This window comes from Adiantum capillus-veneris, chromosome 3, assembly GCF_014529385.1.
Source record: "Adiantum capillus-veneris isolate H3 chromosome 3, ASM1452938v2, whole genome shotgun sequence".
NCBI lineage: Eukaryota > Viridiplantae > Streptophyta > Polypodiopsida > Polypodiales > Pteridaceae > Adiantum > Adiantum capillus-veneris.
In genome coordinates, this window is record NC_140933.1 from 94087157 (window position 1) to 94100002 (window position 12846).

General features: G+C 47.4%; 2 protein-coding genes across 3 annotated transcripts in view; one reads left to right on the forward strand and one right to left on the reverse strand.

Moving 5' to 3' along the window:
* Positions 1-12846, forward strand: part of LOC147461325 (uncharacterized) — a 101418-nt gene that overhangs the window by 13465 nt on the left and 75107 nt on the right. The window lies entirely within an intron of this gene.
* On the reverse strand, positions 5667-8382 carry LOC147461326 (uncharacterized). Its single transcript, XM_086500682.1, has one exon. It carries the CDS (start codon positions 8033-8035, stop codon positions 6554-6556), a length of 1482 nt encoding a protein of 493 aa, XP_086356808.1. The 5' UTR covers positions 8036-8382; the 3' UTR covers positions 5667-6553.

Consider the following 12846-nt stretch of genomic DNA (forward strand, 5'->3'; position numbering starts at 1 on the left):
CCTGGGTTGCTACAACCTTTGCCTGTGCCTAATGAACCTTGGGAAAGTATTGCCATGGACTTCATCATGGACCTCCCTAGAACTCAGACTGGAAATGACGCGATCTGGACCATTGTGGACAGGTTTAGCAAGCAAGCACACTTTATACCAGTCAAGAAAACGATCAAAGCAGATCATATGGCTAGGGTCTTCCTGGCACAGGTCTTCAAGCATCATGGAATGCCTAAGTCAATTGTGAGTGATCGAGATCCTTGCATGACAGGAAATTTTTGGCGTGCCTTGATGGATAATCTTGGTACAAAGCTGAATTTTTCATCTGCCTACCATCCTCAAACGGACGGGCAAAGTGAGATAGCCAATTCCACAGTATTGGATATGTTAAAAGCTTATGTGTCAGACCGGCAATCTGAGTGAGAGAAATATTTGCCTCTTGTCGAGTATGCGTATAACAATACTATACACTCATCGACGGGGAAAGCACCTTTTGAGATTCTTTATGGTAAGCTTTTGCTTCCACCCATCCTTTTAACTAAGGATAAGATCTTTGCAGCAGATGAATTTGTCCGGGATTTGGACACCGCCTACGGGCAAGTTAGGAGAACTATTCTACGCTCTCAGGAAAAGCATAAGAAAGCTAGTTAGTCTTACTCAAGTTTGAGAAGGCAAGACTTAAGAAACAAGTGTCTCATAAGGGGAAAGTGGCAAAACTTTCTACCTGTTATTATGGGCCGTTTAAGATCACTGAGCGAGTGAATGATGTCGTTTTCCGATCAGAGCTACCGCCTAATTGGAAGATCCATAATGCTTTCCATGTCAGTTTACTCCGGCCGTATGTAGGACCGCCTCCGAGCCAGCCTAGCGCTGAGGAACCTCCTGAGGTTGAGGAAACAGAAGAAATACTCCAACTGGAGCAGATAGTAAGTCATCAAGAGCGGTCTCTCAAATCCGGAAAGATAACATGGAAGTATTTGGTTAAGTTTAAGAACTATTCGAATCTAGATGCTCAGTGGATGACGCTGGAGGAATTAGCAGCTTATCCCGAGATACTGGAGGTATATGTCCAAGCACTACAGTTGAGGTCAACTGTTTAGAAGCCAGAGGGATGTTGCTAATTGGACTATTTTCTTATTTTTAATGATTAAATCTCTTTTTTAGGATATTTTATTATGTGCACTAAGAACTGTTAAAAAGATTGTAGCTACAGGAACTGCCATCAGGAACGGACAACTCTGATGTGTCATTTGATGGGTGACGATAAACATCGCGAAGGAGTTTCCGTAAGTTCGGTGGAAAGGGCCTGGTTACGAGTGCCTCTGATGCGTCACATGATGTGAAACCGGCCCGTAGGGCGGTAGGCGTTGGCTTTCACCCGAAATTCTTTACTTTATACACACACACACAGTACTTTGCAAAGAAAACCTGCAACGGGAGTTAACACTTGAATACACACACGGCTCGGAGTTAGAATGCTCCGAGCAGACGCCGACAACCTGTAGGCCCCAAAATTGGCACCCCTTTCGGTATTTCTTTATTCTTTAGGAGGGTAAATTACAAGGTAAGGTCCTGGGAATCCTTCACGTGTATCCACCTAGATACCATTTGATTTGGCCAAATTTCGGCAGCATAACAGCCCCAAAACTTGCGCGAAACCAATTCCCCTGCTGGAACTCGCTTGCACTGTCGTATACCCTCTGATTCCTGTCCAAAAACAGTAAATTCAGCACGCTGTATTTACTGGTTTTTGCCCTGTTTTCAGCCCCAAACAGTCCCCTAACTGTCCTCTGCCAGTGGGGCACGATTCCCAATGGTCCTGGCGTCCGTATGGCTGAAAAACAGTGAATTTACAGCGCATACACAGCGCTGATTTTGCACCTGTACGGTGAGGTTATGACCCTCACCAGTGCCTGCTTTGGAGCAGCAGTTAGCTACCCCTGTTTTGCTCAAGGAGGCTCTTGCCTCAGCACAAAAGCATGAACCCACACAACTGTACATCAGTCAAATGAGTAGCCCTCTTGTGGGGCATCACATAACTGCACGTAGGGGAGAGAGAGAGCAGTGTGTAGTGTGCAGGGCATCACTCGTAGCACCACACTGTACATGAGAGGGAAAGAAAGCACTCCATAGCTCTTAACCTGTGACAGGTTGCAAATGAGGCCTCTCCCAGCTTAAAAATCAGCGCCCATTTTTCTGCAATAGGAAAGTTCACGAAAATGTGACACTTGGCGCATTTTCAAGCATTTTCCCGTTTCGGGTTTGCCGCTTAAAAATATCCTGACCAGTTGCCCAGTTGACTTCGCGGCAGAGTTATAAAATGTTCCCCTAGTCATACCGGAGGTAATGCCGCGAACACATTTCCCGGCCCAAAATAGCAGTTCCCTAAATTTTAGGAGATGCTTCCGTTGGGCTCCCACTGGTCTTCTGACCATCTATCCTCATTGGGACCTCATCCAAAAGTGCAATGTGGCCCAATTGTCGGATACTTTTTGTTGGTAGTCCCACCTTGACTTTATGCCTTAATTGAGTTCACTTCCTAGTATCCACCAACTAGCTCTATCATTACCCCTCCTTTGCACACGTTGGGTTGGGGCATAAGTAGGCTGTAACCCAAAGGCTTCAAGGTAAAGCTGCAATACATTTGGTGACTCTGACAGTTCATGCTCTTCCATCCACTTTGCATCCATAGGTGGATAGTTCTTGAACTTCACCAAATAGCGTCTTGCAACTTGTCCTTTAACTTTTCTGTCCTTATGTGCCAAAACTTGCTCAGGTACCAGGATCTCATCAAGTTCCTCAACTTCTGGCTGATCCTCAATTGGCATATCTTCTGGCACATCACCCACGAAGGGTCTTAGAAGACTCACGTGAAACGCATTATGAATCTTCCACGCATCAGGCAATTTCAGCCTGTAAGCCACATCGCTGATCTAGTCAAGCACTTGAAAAGGCCCATAGTAACGCATGCTGAGCTTAGGAAACAGCTGTTCCTTGCCCTTCATCTTCTTTAACCTTGCCTTTTCGAACCTTAAGAGAACCCAATCACCAGGTGATAGTAGCAATTCACGACGGTGACGATCAGCAGCCTTTTTCTGTTTTGCCTGAGTCTTCTCCAAGGCAACTTTAATCTTCTTATACATCTCATCCATGTTCTCAACAAATCGATCTGCCTCAAAGATCTTGTCCTTCGTATGCAAAATGGGAGGAACCTTTTTGCCGCCTTCAACAATCTCAAAAGGTGCTTTGCCAGTAGACGAATGCACCGTATTATTGTACGCATACTCAAGCATATACTGTTCCCACTTGCCCTTATTATCTGACACAGCATTTCAGCAGATCTAAGACAGTAGAATTAGCCTCTTCTGACTGTCCATCAGTTTGTGGATGAAACGAAGACGAGAACTTGAGCGTAGTACCCATGTTCTCAAACAATCCTCTCCAGAACAAACTGGTCATGCGAGGATCACGATCACTGATAATCGATTGTGGCATACCATGGTACTTAAACACATTGTACATGAACAAGCGTGCCATCTGATCAGATTTTATCTTCTTCCTGACAGGGATAAAATGGGCCTGCTTGCTGAACCTGCAGATAATGGTCCATATAGCATCATTCCCTGTTGGCGTCCTTGGAAGATCAAAGATAAAGTCCATAGCAATGCTTTCCCATGGCTTATCCGGAATCGGGAGTGGTTGTAACAACCCTGGTGCCTTTTGCCTGTCAAACTTGACCTTTTGGCAAACTATGCATGCTCGCACAAAGGCATCCACATCTCTCCTCAAGGTAGGCCAATAGAAGAACGTCTCTACCGCTTTAACTGTTGCATCAATGCCACGATGCCCTGCATACGGTGGGACATGACTCTCTTCCATGACCTTATGTCGCAGTGGCCTAGTGACACAAAGTCTGCCATGCATCATCATAAAACCATCTCTGAGGAGGTAGTGCTCGTGATGTTGCCCCTCTTGTAACTGTTCAAAGATCCTTGCAAAATCTTCATCAGCAGTATACTGTTCCTTCATGTCATCTAACTCATGATGATAAGGAATTGACACAGCTGAAATTTGTGGCTTTCTTGATAACGCATCAGCCACAACATTCTTCTTGCCTTCCACATGCATAATCTGGAAGTGGAACATGGAAAGAATGTTTGCCCATCGCATATGCTTTTCGGATAACTTTGACTGTGTCAAGAAGTATCGCAAGGTCTGATGATCTGTTTGGACAACAAAATCAGCACCTAAGAGGTAGTGCTTCTAGCTAGAAAGCGCATGAATCACGGCCAAGAGCTCTTTCTCATAGACTTGCATAGTCCTCTCTGGCCCTTGCAAAATTCGGCTTTCATAAGCTACTACCCGTCCATCTTGCATTAGCACTGCTCCGATGCTACTGCCACACGCGTCACACTGGACCACAAATGACTTCCTGAGATCTGGCAAAACAATAACTGGATCTGAAGTCAACTTTTCCTTTAAGAGACTAAAAGCTGAAATCTCTTTTTGGGTCCATCTGAAAGTGACCTCTTTCTTTTGCAATGCGTGAAGAGGCGATGCTATCTCTGCAAAATTTCTGATAAACCTTCTATAGTAGGAACACAATCCCAAGAAGCTTCTGACATCGTGCACAGTCTTCAAGTCTGGCCATGTCTTGATAGCTTCGACCTTTGCGGGATCCATTCTAACACCATCCTTTGAGACTATGTGGCCCAGAAAGTGGATCTCTTCGAGGAAGAATTCACTTTTCTTAGGATTGACAAGTAACCTGTGACTGCGCAGCTCTTCGAACACAATGGTCAAGTGACGCCTATGCTCCTCTTCATTCTTCGAATACACAATCATGTCATCGAAGAATGTTCCAACAAACTGTTGATGCGAGCGGAAAATCCGGTCCATCATTCTGTTGAACGTGGTAGGAGCATTTGTTAGCCCAAACGGCATCACTAGAAACTCATAAAGACCAAATGTCATTCTAAACGCAGTCTTGTGCACATCCTCTGGGCTTATACGAATTTGATGGTACCCACTCTTAAGGTCTATCCTGTTGAAAATTGCAGCACCCTCTAAACGATCGAGAATATCATCAATGCGAGGAATAGGAAACCTATTCTTGATGGTATTCTTATTCAACGCACGGCAATCAATACACATGCGCCATGAGCCATCCTTCTTCTGCACTAGGAGCACTGGGGAGCAAAAGGGTGAAGAACTAGGCTGAATCAGCCCCTTCTCTAATAACTCCTCAACCTGGCCCATAATCTCTTTCTGCTGCGCCGCACTAACCCTGTAGGGAGGTCTATTTGGTGGGCTACACCCTGGCACCAAATCTATCCGATGGTCCTCAGGTCTCTCTGGCGGCAATTGCGACGGTAATGAATCAGAAAAACAGTCACTAAACTTTTGCAAAAATGCTGACCTTTCTTTATCTAACACAGATCAATTTGACTGATCACTATCTGAGACATCACGTGCAAAAATCAAGTACACAGAAAGACGATTCTTTATTACGGAAGTGATAGCAGAAGCAGATACAATAGGGACTGACTCTCCTTTAAGCTTTACATCCAAGATGTGAGTTTTGCCCCTATGCTGTACAGTGATCTTTTTGTTGTAGGCATCCAAGACTCCATGCACTCGGAACATCCACGGGATCCCCAACAAGGCGTCACAACCTTCCAGCGGCATGATGTAAAACTCTTCAGTGTCCACATACGACTGAATATGCAGACGCAGTTTTCCAATGATGGGAGTAACACACTCTGAGTGGCCAGGACATGCCAACCCTGCCTCTGCTGTGTACCCCATCTCTTCAGCTCTGATGCCGAGCTTCATAGCTACCTCTGGTGAGAGAAAGTTGGCTTTGGCACCTGGATCAAAGAAGATGAGTGCCGTCTGATCTCTAACTTTACCCCATGCCCTGCATAACTCACTGGCATTTGTGCTGGGCCTGTCACCCACCATGTCTGGCACTAAACCTGCCGTGGGTTTAGGCTTCTTGCCTTTCTGGTCTTCTTTATCCTTTGAGTCAGTTGGCCTTTTCCTTTGTGGACAATTTATAGAAATCAAAGTTACCCGGAACGGGAACGGGGAACGGGAACGGGGGCCTCCGGAACGTTTCCGGAACGGGGCCCCCCCGAAAAAGCAGAATGGGAACGGGGGCCGGAACGGTAAACTCGAATTATGCTTAAATTAGGGTGGATTCAACCTATATGTTAGTAGAGAGCCACACACACTCATTACTCCAAGTAGAATCCTATTTAGGCATGCTTTGCAATGATGCTTAAGTCTTAAGGTGCGGTCATGACTCATGACACGAATCCACCATTCACATGACACAGAAGCATCTTGATTCTTCATAGAAAGGACATTAACTTAACTTAAAATTAAAAGAGTCCAATCTCCACACAAAAGCTTGGAGCAAAACATTGATACTAGATAGATCATGACGATGGCTTACAAGGCCAGCCAAGGCGCTACAAAAAGATATAAGGAGCAATCAGTCATGACTCATGAGTCATGCTTGAGAAGAGCCTCCTGCCTCCCAATCTGTAGTGGTGTCCTAGATCTCATGAATATCATCCCAATCCTCCTGCATAGGCTCATCCTCATGTGTAGATGCTGCCGCCTCTCCAAGCACCTCTGCCTCTGCCTCCATCTCCCACTGTAGAAAAGGGTCTGTCACTTTAGATGCTGACTTGCAAAGCATTCGTAAGTTTGCACTGACAAAAACAAGGTCATTTGCTTTCTCCACTCCAAGTCGGTTCCTCTTTCTAGATGCAATGTGGCTGTAAACACTCCACAATTGCTCCAAGCAAGAGGAGCTAACCGCTTGGCTGAGAATGCGGATAGCAAGTCGCTGAAGATCGGGACCATCTGAACCATTTTCTTGCCACCACAAGACCGAGGAAATCTTGGTGCGATCAATTTGGGCATCGGCAGTCCCAAATGATCCTCGCATATCCCTGTAAAATGCAAGCTGATCCTTGATTTTGCGCTGCATGTCTCTATCAGGGTGAAGCCTCTTCAAAATAGTGTTCCAATGTGTATTTACCTCTGAATCATGCTCCTGTCCTGCACCTTGGAACTCTGGATCCAACACAAAAGCTGCACCATGAAGAGGTGAACTATAGGAGTTCCACCTGCTGCTGCATAGGTCTTTGATTTCTTCAAGCCTATCTGGGTCCTTCTCAAGATCTCCAAGCGCCTCGACCATGCGATCCATTGCTTCATAAACCTTGCCAACACAAGGTTGCATACGATCTATCACTCTAAGCAAGTGAATCACTGGTTTTACCATTTTGTCAAGAGTCTTGAGAGACTCCCAGAACTCTGGATCCTCTACCTTCTCTGTACAAATGATCCCTGCTGCTGTACGTGCATGGGAAGTCTCAGCAAACTCTGTACTGATGAAGAGCTGCCGCACTGCACTCTGACACTCCACAAATCGGCCTACCATAAGAAAGTTGTAGGCAAAGCGGGTCTCACAATACTTGAGAAGAACTTTCCCCCCCGACCGCTTCAAGAACTCTGCTCGAAGGACGTTGTGGTTGTTGACAAAAGAAACCACTTTGGCTGTAGAGGCAAAGAGAGGCTCTATCCAAGGTAGTTTGCCGAAATCCTTCAGGAGGTTGTTAAGGCAATGCGCCATACAAAAGGACACCGTGATGTGGGGGTATGTGCCTTCTAAAATAGCCCCGGCTGCCCTGTTCGATGCCTCCCCATCAGTGACTAGCCCTATCACAAGTTCGGACCCAATGGTCTCTATGGCGGAGGCCCACTCTCCTGCAAGGACATCGGCTGATTTTCCTGTTTCTGTAGCATCATGGGAGTGGGCAAAATACATTTCCCCTTTGGAATAGGCAACAATGCCATGAATGGATCTCCTCCTGGTGTCGCTCCATCCATCCGCAATGAGGGTCACTCCATACTTGGTCCATTGCCTCTTCATGTTAAGGGTTGCCGTCTCCACAACGGCCTTCTCTCTATCGAGTACGAGTAGTGCGGAGGGCCTCGGAAGAGGGTGGCACATATCGTGCCCCATACTCTCCTATCCTTGTGCACATAGTCTTGAAGTACTCCGACCTACACATAAGAGGTAACACATAGGTATTAGGATTCAAAGTTAAATTAATAAACTGGTCAATATATCTAAATCCAAAAATGGAGGAATGTCTTACCGAGCCTTTATGAAGGGAATGTGGTCATGATAGAAGAAGCGTGCAACACTTGCATCCACATCCTCCTTCCTTTTCGGATCCCAAGTGGCATGTAGAGTGCGTTGGTGCGGCTTGGGAGTGGAGACCGGCGTAGTATTAGGGGTTGAGAATGGCGATCGAAATGATGTCGCCCCCGTCTCCGCCGTCGCCGCATTACTATTACCACCGATGGATGAAGAAGGTGTAGAAGAGGGAAAGAGCAAATTGTTGGGGTCGATTGCGGGGCGCTTTGGCTTGGCCGCATTCTTCTCTTCCTTGTTGGCTTTGATGGCGGCATTCTTGGCTTGAAAGACCTTCAACAAATGCTCGTTGACCTCCTTGCATATTGCCACTTGTTGTCCCTCTAGCTTAAGGAGGTGAGCGCGGACTTTGGTTGTGCTGGATTGCCTCTCGAAGCCGCATAGTTTGCACTTCCATGCACGGGCACCACCGGACTTTCCCAACACTCGGGAATGCACTTCGTCCCACCATGATACTTCCTCCTCCTTCTTCTTCGCACCCAAGGGCACACGTTCACTTGATGCGGAAGCTTGCGCCATGTGAGACTCGAGAGAGGGAGGGAGCTTGAGAGAGAAAGGGAGAGGGACTCGGGAGAGATAGGGAGAGGGAGAGGGAGAGATGGAGTGATAGGGAGAGAGAGATTAGGGAGATATGTATTATGGAGAGATGGCGAGCCGTGAGAGAGAGAGGAAAAGGGAGAGATGGAGAGAGGGAGAGTGAGCTTTCACTTGAGCCTTGAGGCTTAAAGCCTTGAGGCCCAAGGGAGAAGGAGAGAGAGCTTGAAGCCTTGAAGGTTGAGCCTTGAGGCTTGAGGAACTTGGAAGAGGCTAGAGCCGACGTAGAGAGCTTGAGCCTTGAGGGAAGGATGAGGCTATGAGCTCTCAACCTTGCCCTTGAGGCATTATATAGGAGTTAGAGTCTACCCCTCCCTCAAACGTTCAAAAACAGTCCCTAAACGCTCCCTGTTTTTTTAAAAAAACGGTCATTTTTTTCAAATTTGAAATCTGCCGTTCCCGTTCCGTTCCGCTCACGCGTTCCCGTTCCGATTCGTCCGTTCCCTGCCCGTTCCGCCCAGCCGTTCTGGTTACACCCAGGAACGGAACGCCGTTCCGTTGCTGTTTCCGTTTCGGGGACCCAAGTTGGCCGGGAACGTGTTCCGGGAACGGGAGGGGTCCGTTCCGCCCGTTCCCTGTTACTCTGATAGAAATATGACCAGGCTGCTCGCATATAAAGCATTTGTTTTCAGCCATTAGGACCTTCTTTTCCTCGAGCGACTTGCGCACAAAAGGCTTCCTTTTCTGTTTCTTTGCCTGCGCTCCAGAAGTCCCAGCTGAATCCTTGTCTTTGGTGGCCTGTTCTGACCCCTGTGACGCATCAGGAGCCGTTTTCACAAAGGGTTTCTTCGCTGAATTTTTCTTTTGCTGCCCTCCTTTATCACTGCTCGGAAATCCACTGTCCTCTCCTTTCAACAGGGCAAGACCAGTGTTCGCAACTTCCATAAGCTGAGTAAGGGTAGCCACTCTGTTCTTTGTACAGTAATCGCGAAGCCCTTTAGGCAGCCCACAACAATACTTCTCTATCTGCTCTGTCAATGGCACAAATCTGTAGGAGGTCACTGAGAGTAATGCTTTACAAAACCTCCTATTGTACTCCAGCAAGCTCTTGCACGAAGCTGCCGTAAGCTGGTGCCAATCTGTCAGGACATCGGCTTCAAATTCATTTGATAGCCAAGCAGATGCAAACATTTGCTTGAAGTAAACCCAAGTGGCGGGTGCCTGTCCTTGCATTAACAATGTCGTCCACCATGTAAGCGCATTGTCCTTTAAGAAAGTGGCAGCTTTCCTGACCTTCGAGGCCTCTGTAAAATTCCCTCCCGCATAAGCTGTATCAAACTGCTGGAGGAAAGTGAGTGCCTTTGTCTTATCCTCGAAACCACTGAAGGTACTGAACTTTACTGCTGCACCACCTTTTTTGTAAGCCTTCGGCTTCTCTAGTGCCCCCAAGTTGTCATACGGGATGGTCTGCAACATGGGCACTGTACTAGGCATGATCGGCACGCCTTGGCCATTCACATTTTGCGTCAGAGGTGCGATATCTGGCTGCTGTCCAGAAAAACCAGCCATGCCAAAATGACCCTGTGGCACCCCAAACTGGCCCTGGTTGCCATGGAAACCTTGCTGCATGCCGATAGTACCATACATGGGGTTTGGCATGATGCCTTGCATACCCCCGAACACTGTTCCTGGCATGTACGGCTGACTTCCAGACGCATAACCAGCCATACTTTGGAACACTGATCCACCCCCGAAATACCCAGGATGTACCGTGGGTGGTGGAAAAACTGAGTGCATAGCCTGGTATCCAGCTCCCTGTCCATTCAAGACAGCATGCTGGCTCTGAAAGGTGGCGGGCTGAACTGGCATAACCTGTGGAATAGGCGTTCTAGCCACCTGTTCAAGCACGGGAGGAACCTGCTTTGGAGCCCCCGACTCCGCAACATGCGAGTGTTCCCTTTCCTCCTGCGCCTCATGAAGTACCTGGGCTTGAGCTTCAACAAGCTCCGTACGCGGCGTAGGTTGCCTATTTTGCTGTTGCACTGGTGGCGCTTGCAAGAATTCCATAAACCTCGGATTCTGCACCAGCTGCGAAAAGACATTCACCGTGGCAACTAACTGAGTCTTAAACGCATCATCCTCAAGTTGCCCTGTCATAAAGCCCTGTACTACTGGAGGGACATTCACGTTGACAGGAGGTGCAGACTGACGTGGCCGTGAGCTCTCGCCAATCTCAAAAACCATAGGAATCTCCTGCCTGTCCTTTGGAGAGGAACCCTCTTCCATAATTCCCTTCCCCTTGTCGGCCATAGTGTAATCCCCGCGTTCTTGCACTGTGTGTCTTTACCCTGAACAATCCAGGCTCACTCTTTGAGGAAAAAGTGATTGATGTCCCGGCAACGGAACCATGAAACCGGCCCGTAGGGCGGTAGGCGTTGGCTTTCACTCGAAATTCTTTACTTTATACACACACACACAGTACTTTGCAAAGAAAACCTGCGACGGGAGTTAACACTTGAATACACACACGGCTCGGAGTTAGAATGCTCCGAGCAGACGCCGACAACCTGTAGGCCCCAAAATTGGTGCCCCTTTCGGTATTTCTTTATTCTTTAGGAGGGTAAATTACAAGGTAAGGTCCTGGGAATCCTTCATGTGTATCCACCTAGATACCATTTGATTTGGCCAAATTTCGGCAGCATAACAGCCCCAAAACTTGCGCGAAACCAATTCCCCTGCTGGAACTCGCTTGCACTGTCGTATACCCTCTGATTCCTGTCCAAAAACAGTAAATTCAGCACGCTGTATTTACTGGTTTTTGCCCTGTTTTCAGCCCCAAACAGTCCCCTAACTGTCCTCTGCCAGTGGGGCATGATTCCCAATGGTCTTGGCGTCCGTATGGCTGAAAAACAGTGAATTTACAGCGCATACACAGCGCTGATTTTGCACCTGTACGGTGAGGTTATGACCCTCACCAATGCCTGCTTTGGAGCAGCAGTTAGCTACCCCTGTTCCTGCTCAAGGAGGCTCTTGCCTCAGCACAAAAGCATGAACCCACACAACTGTACATCAATCAAATGAGTAGCCCTCTTGTGGGGCATCACATAACTGCACGTAGGGGAGAGAGAGAGCAGTGTGTAGTGTGCAGGGTATCACTCGTAGCACCACACTGTACATGAGAGGGAAAGAAAGCACTCCATAGCTCTTAACCTGTGACAGGTTGCAAATGAGGCCTCTCCCAGCTTAAAAATCAGCGCCCATTTTTCTGCAAGAGGAAAGTTCACGAAAATGTGACACTTGGCGCATTTTCAAGCATTTTCCCGTTTCGGGTTTGCTACTTAAAAATATCCTGACCGGTTGCCCAGTTGACTTCGCGGCAGAGTTATAAAATGTTCCCCTAGTCATACCGGAGGTAATGACGCGAACACATTTCCCGGCCCAAAATAGCAGTTCCCTAAATTTTAAGAGATGCTTCCGTTGGGCTCCCGCTGGTCTTCTGACCATCTATCCTCATTGGGACCGCATCCGAAAGTATCCAAAACTGTCGGATACTTTTTGTTGGTAGTCCCACCTTGACTTTACGCCTTAATTGAGTTCACTTCCTAGTATCCACCAACTTGCTAAGTGCGACGGGGGAACCTATATGATCTTGCTCTGAGCCTAGACATCCTCTTACCATACGAATTCCAGTGCCGACCACTTCCCGTCTGCGGGTGAATCTACCGTTAACATTGGCCATACAATGTCCGACCGTTTGCTACTTCAAAAAGAGGGTCTCAAAACAAATAAAATAAACCCCATTGGAAAGAAACCAACAACCAAGGTTAGCAGTTGCCACATCTTTGTGACATGGTTAATAACTGCCACGTCCTCGTGACATGATGGGTGACGGGTGCATCAGTAAGGGGGCATCCCGTAGGCTAAGGAGGAAATCCGAACTGAGTAAGAAAATACGCGTAAGAACGCAAGCACAAGAATAAAGATGGGTTCAATGACGCTTTTTACGAAAAGCAAGAACGGTCGCGGGATGACAGATGTTTTCCCGCGAGGAGTCTATGTCTGCATTGCATCTGTGTCGTGTC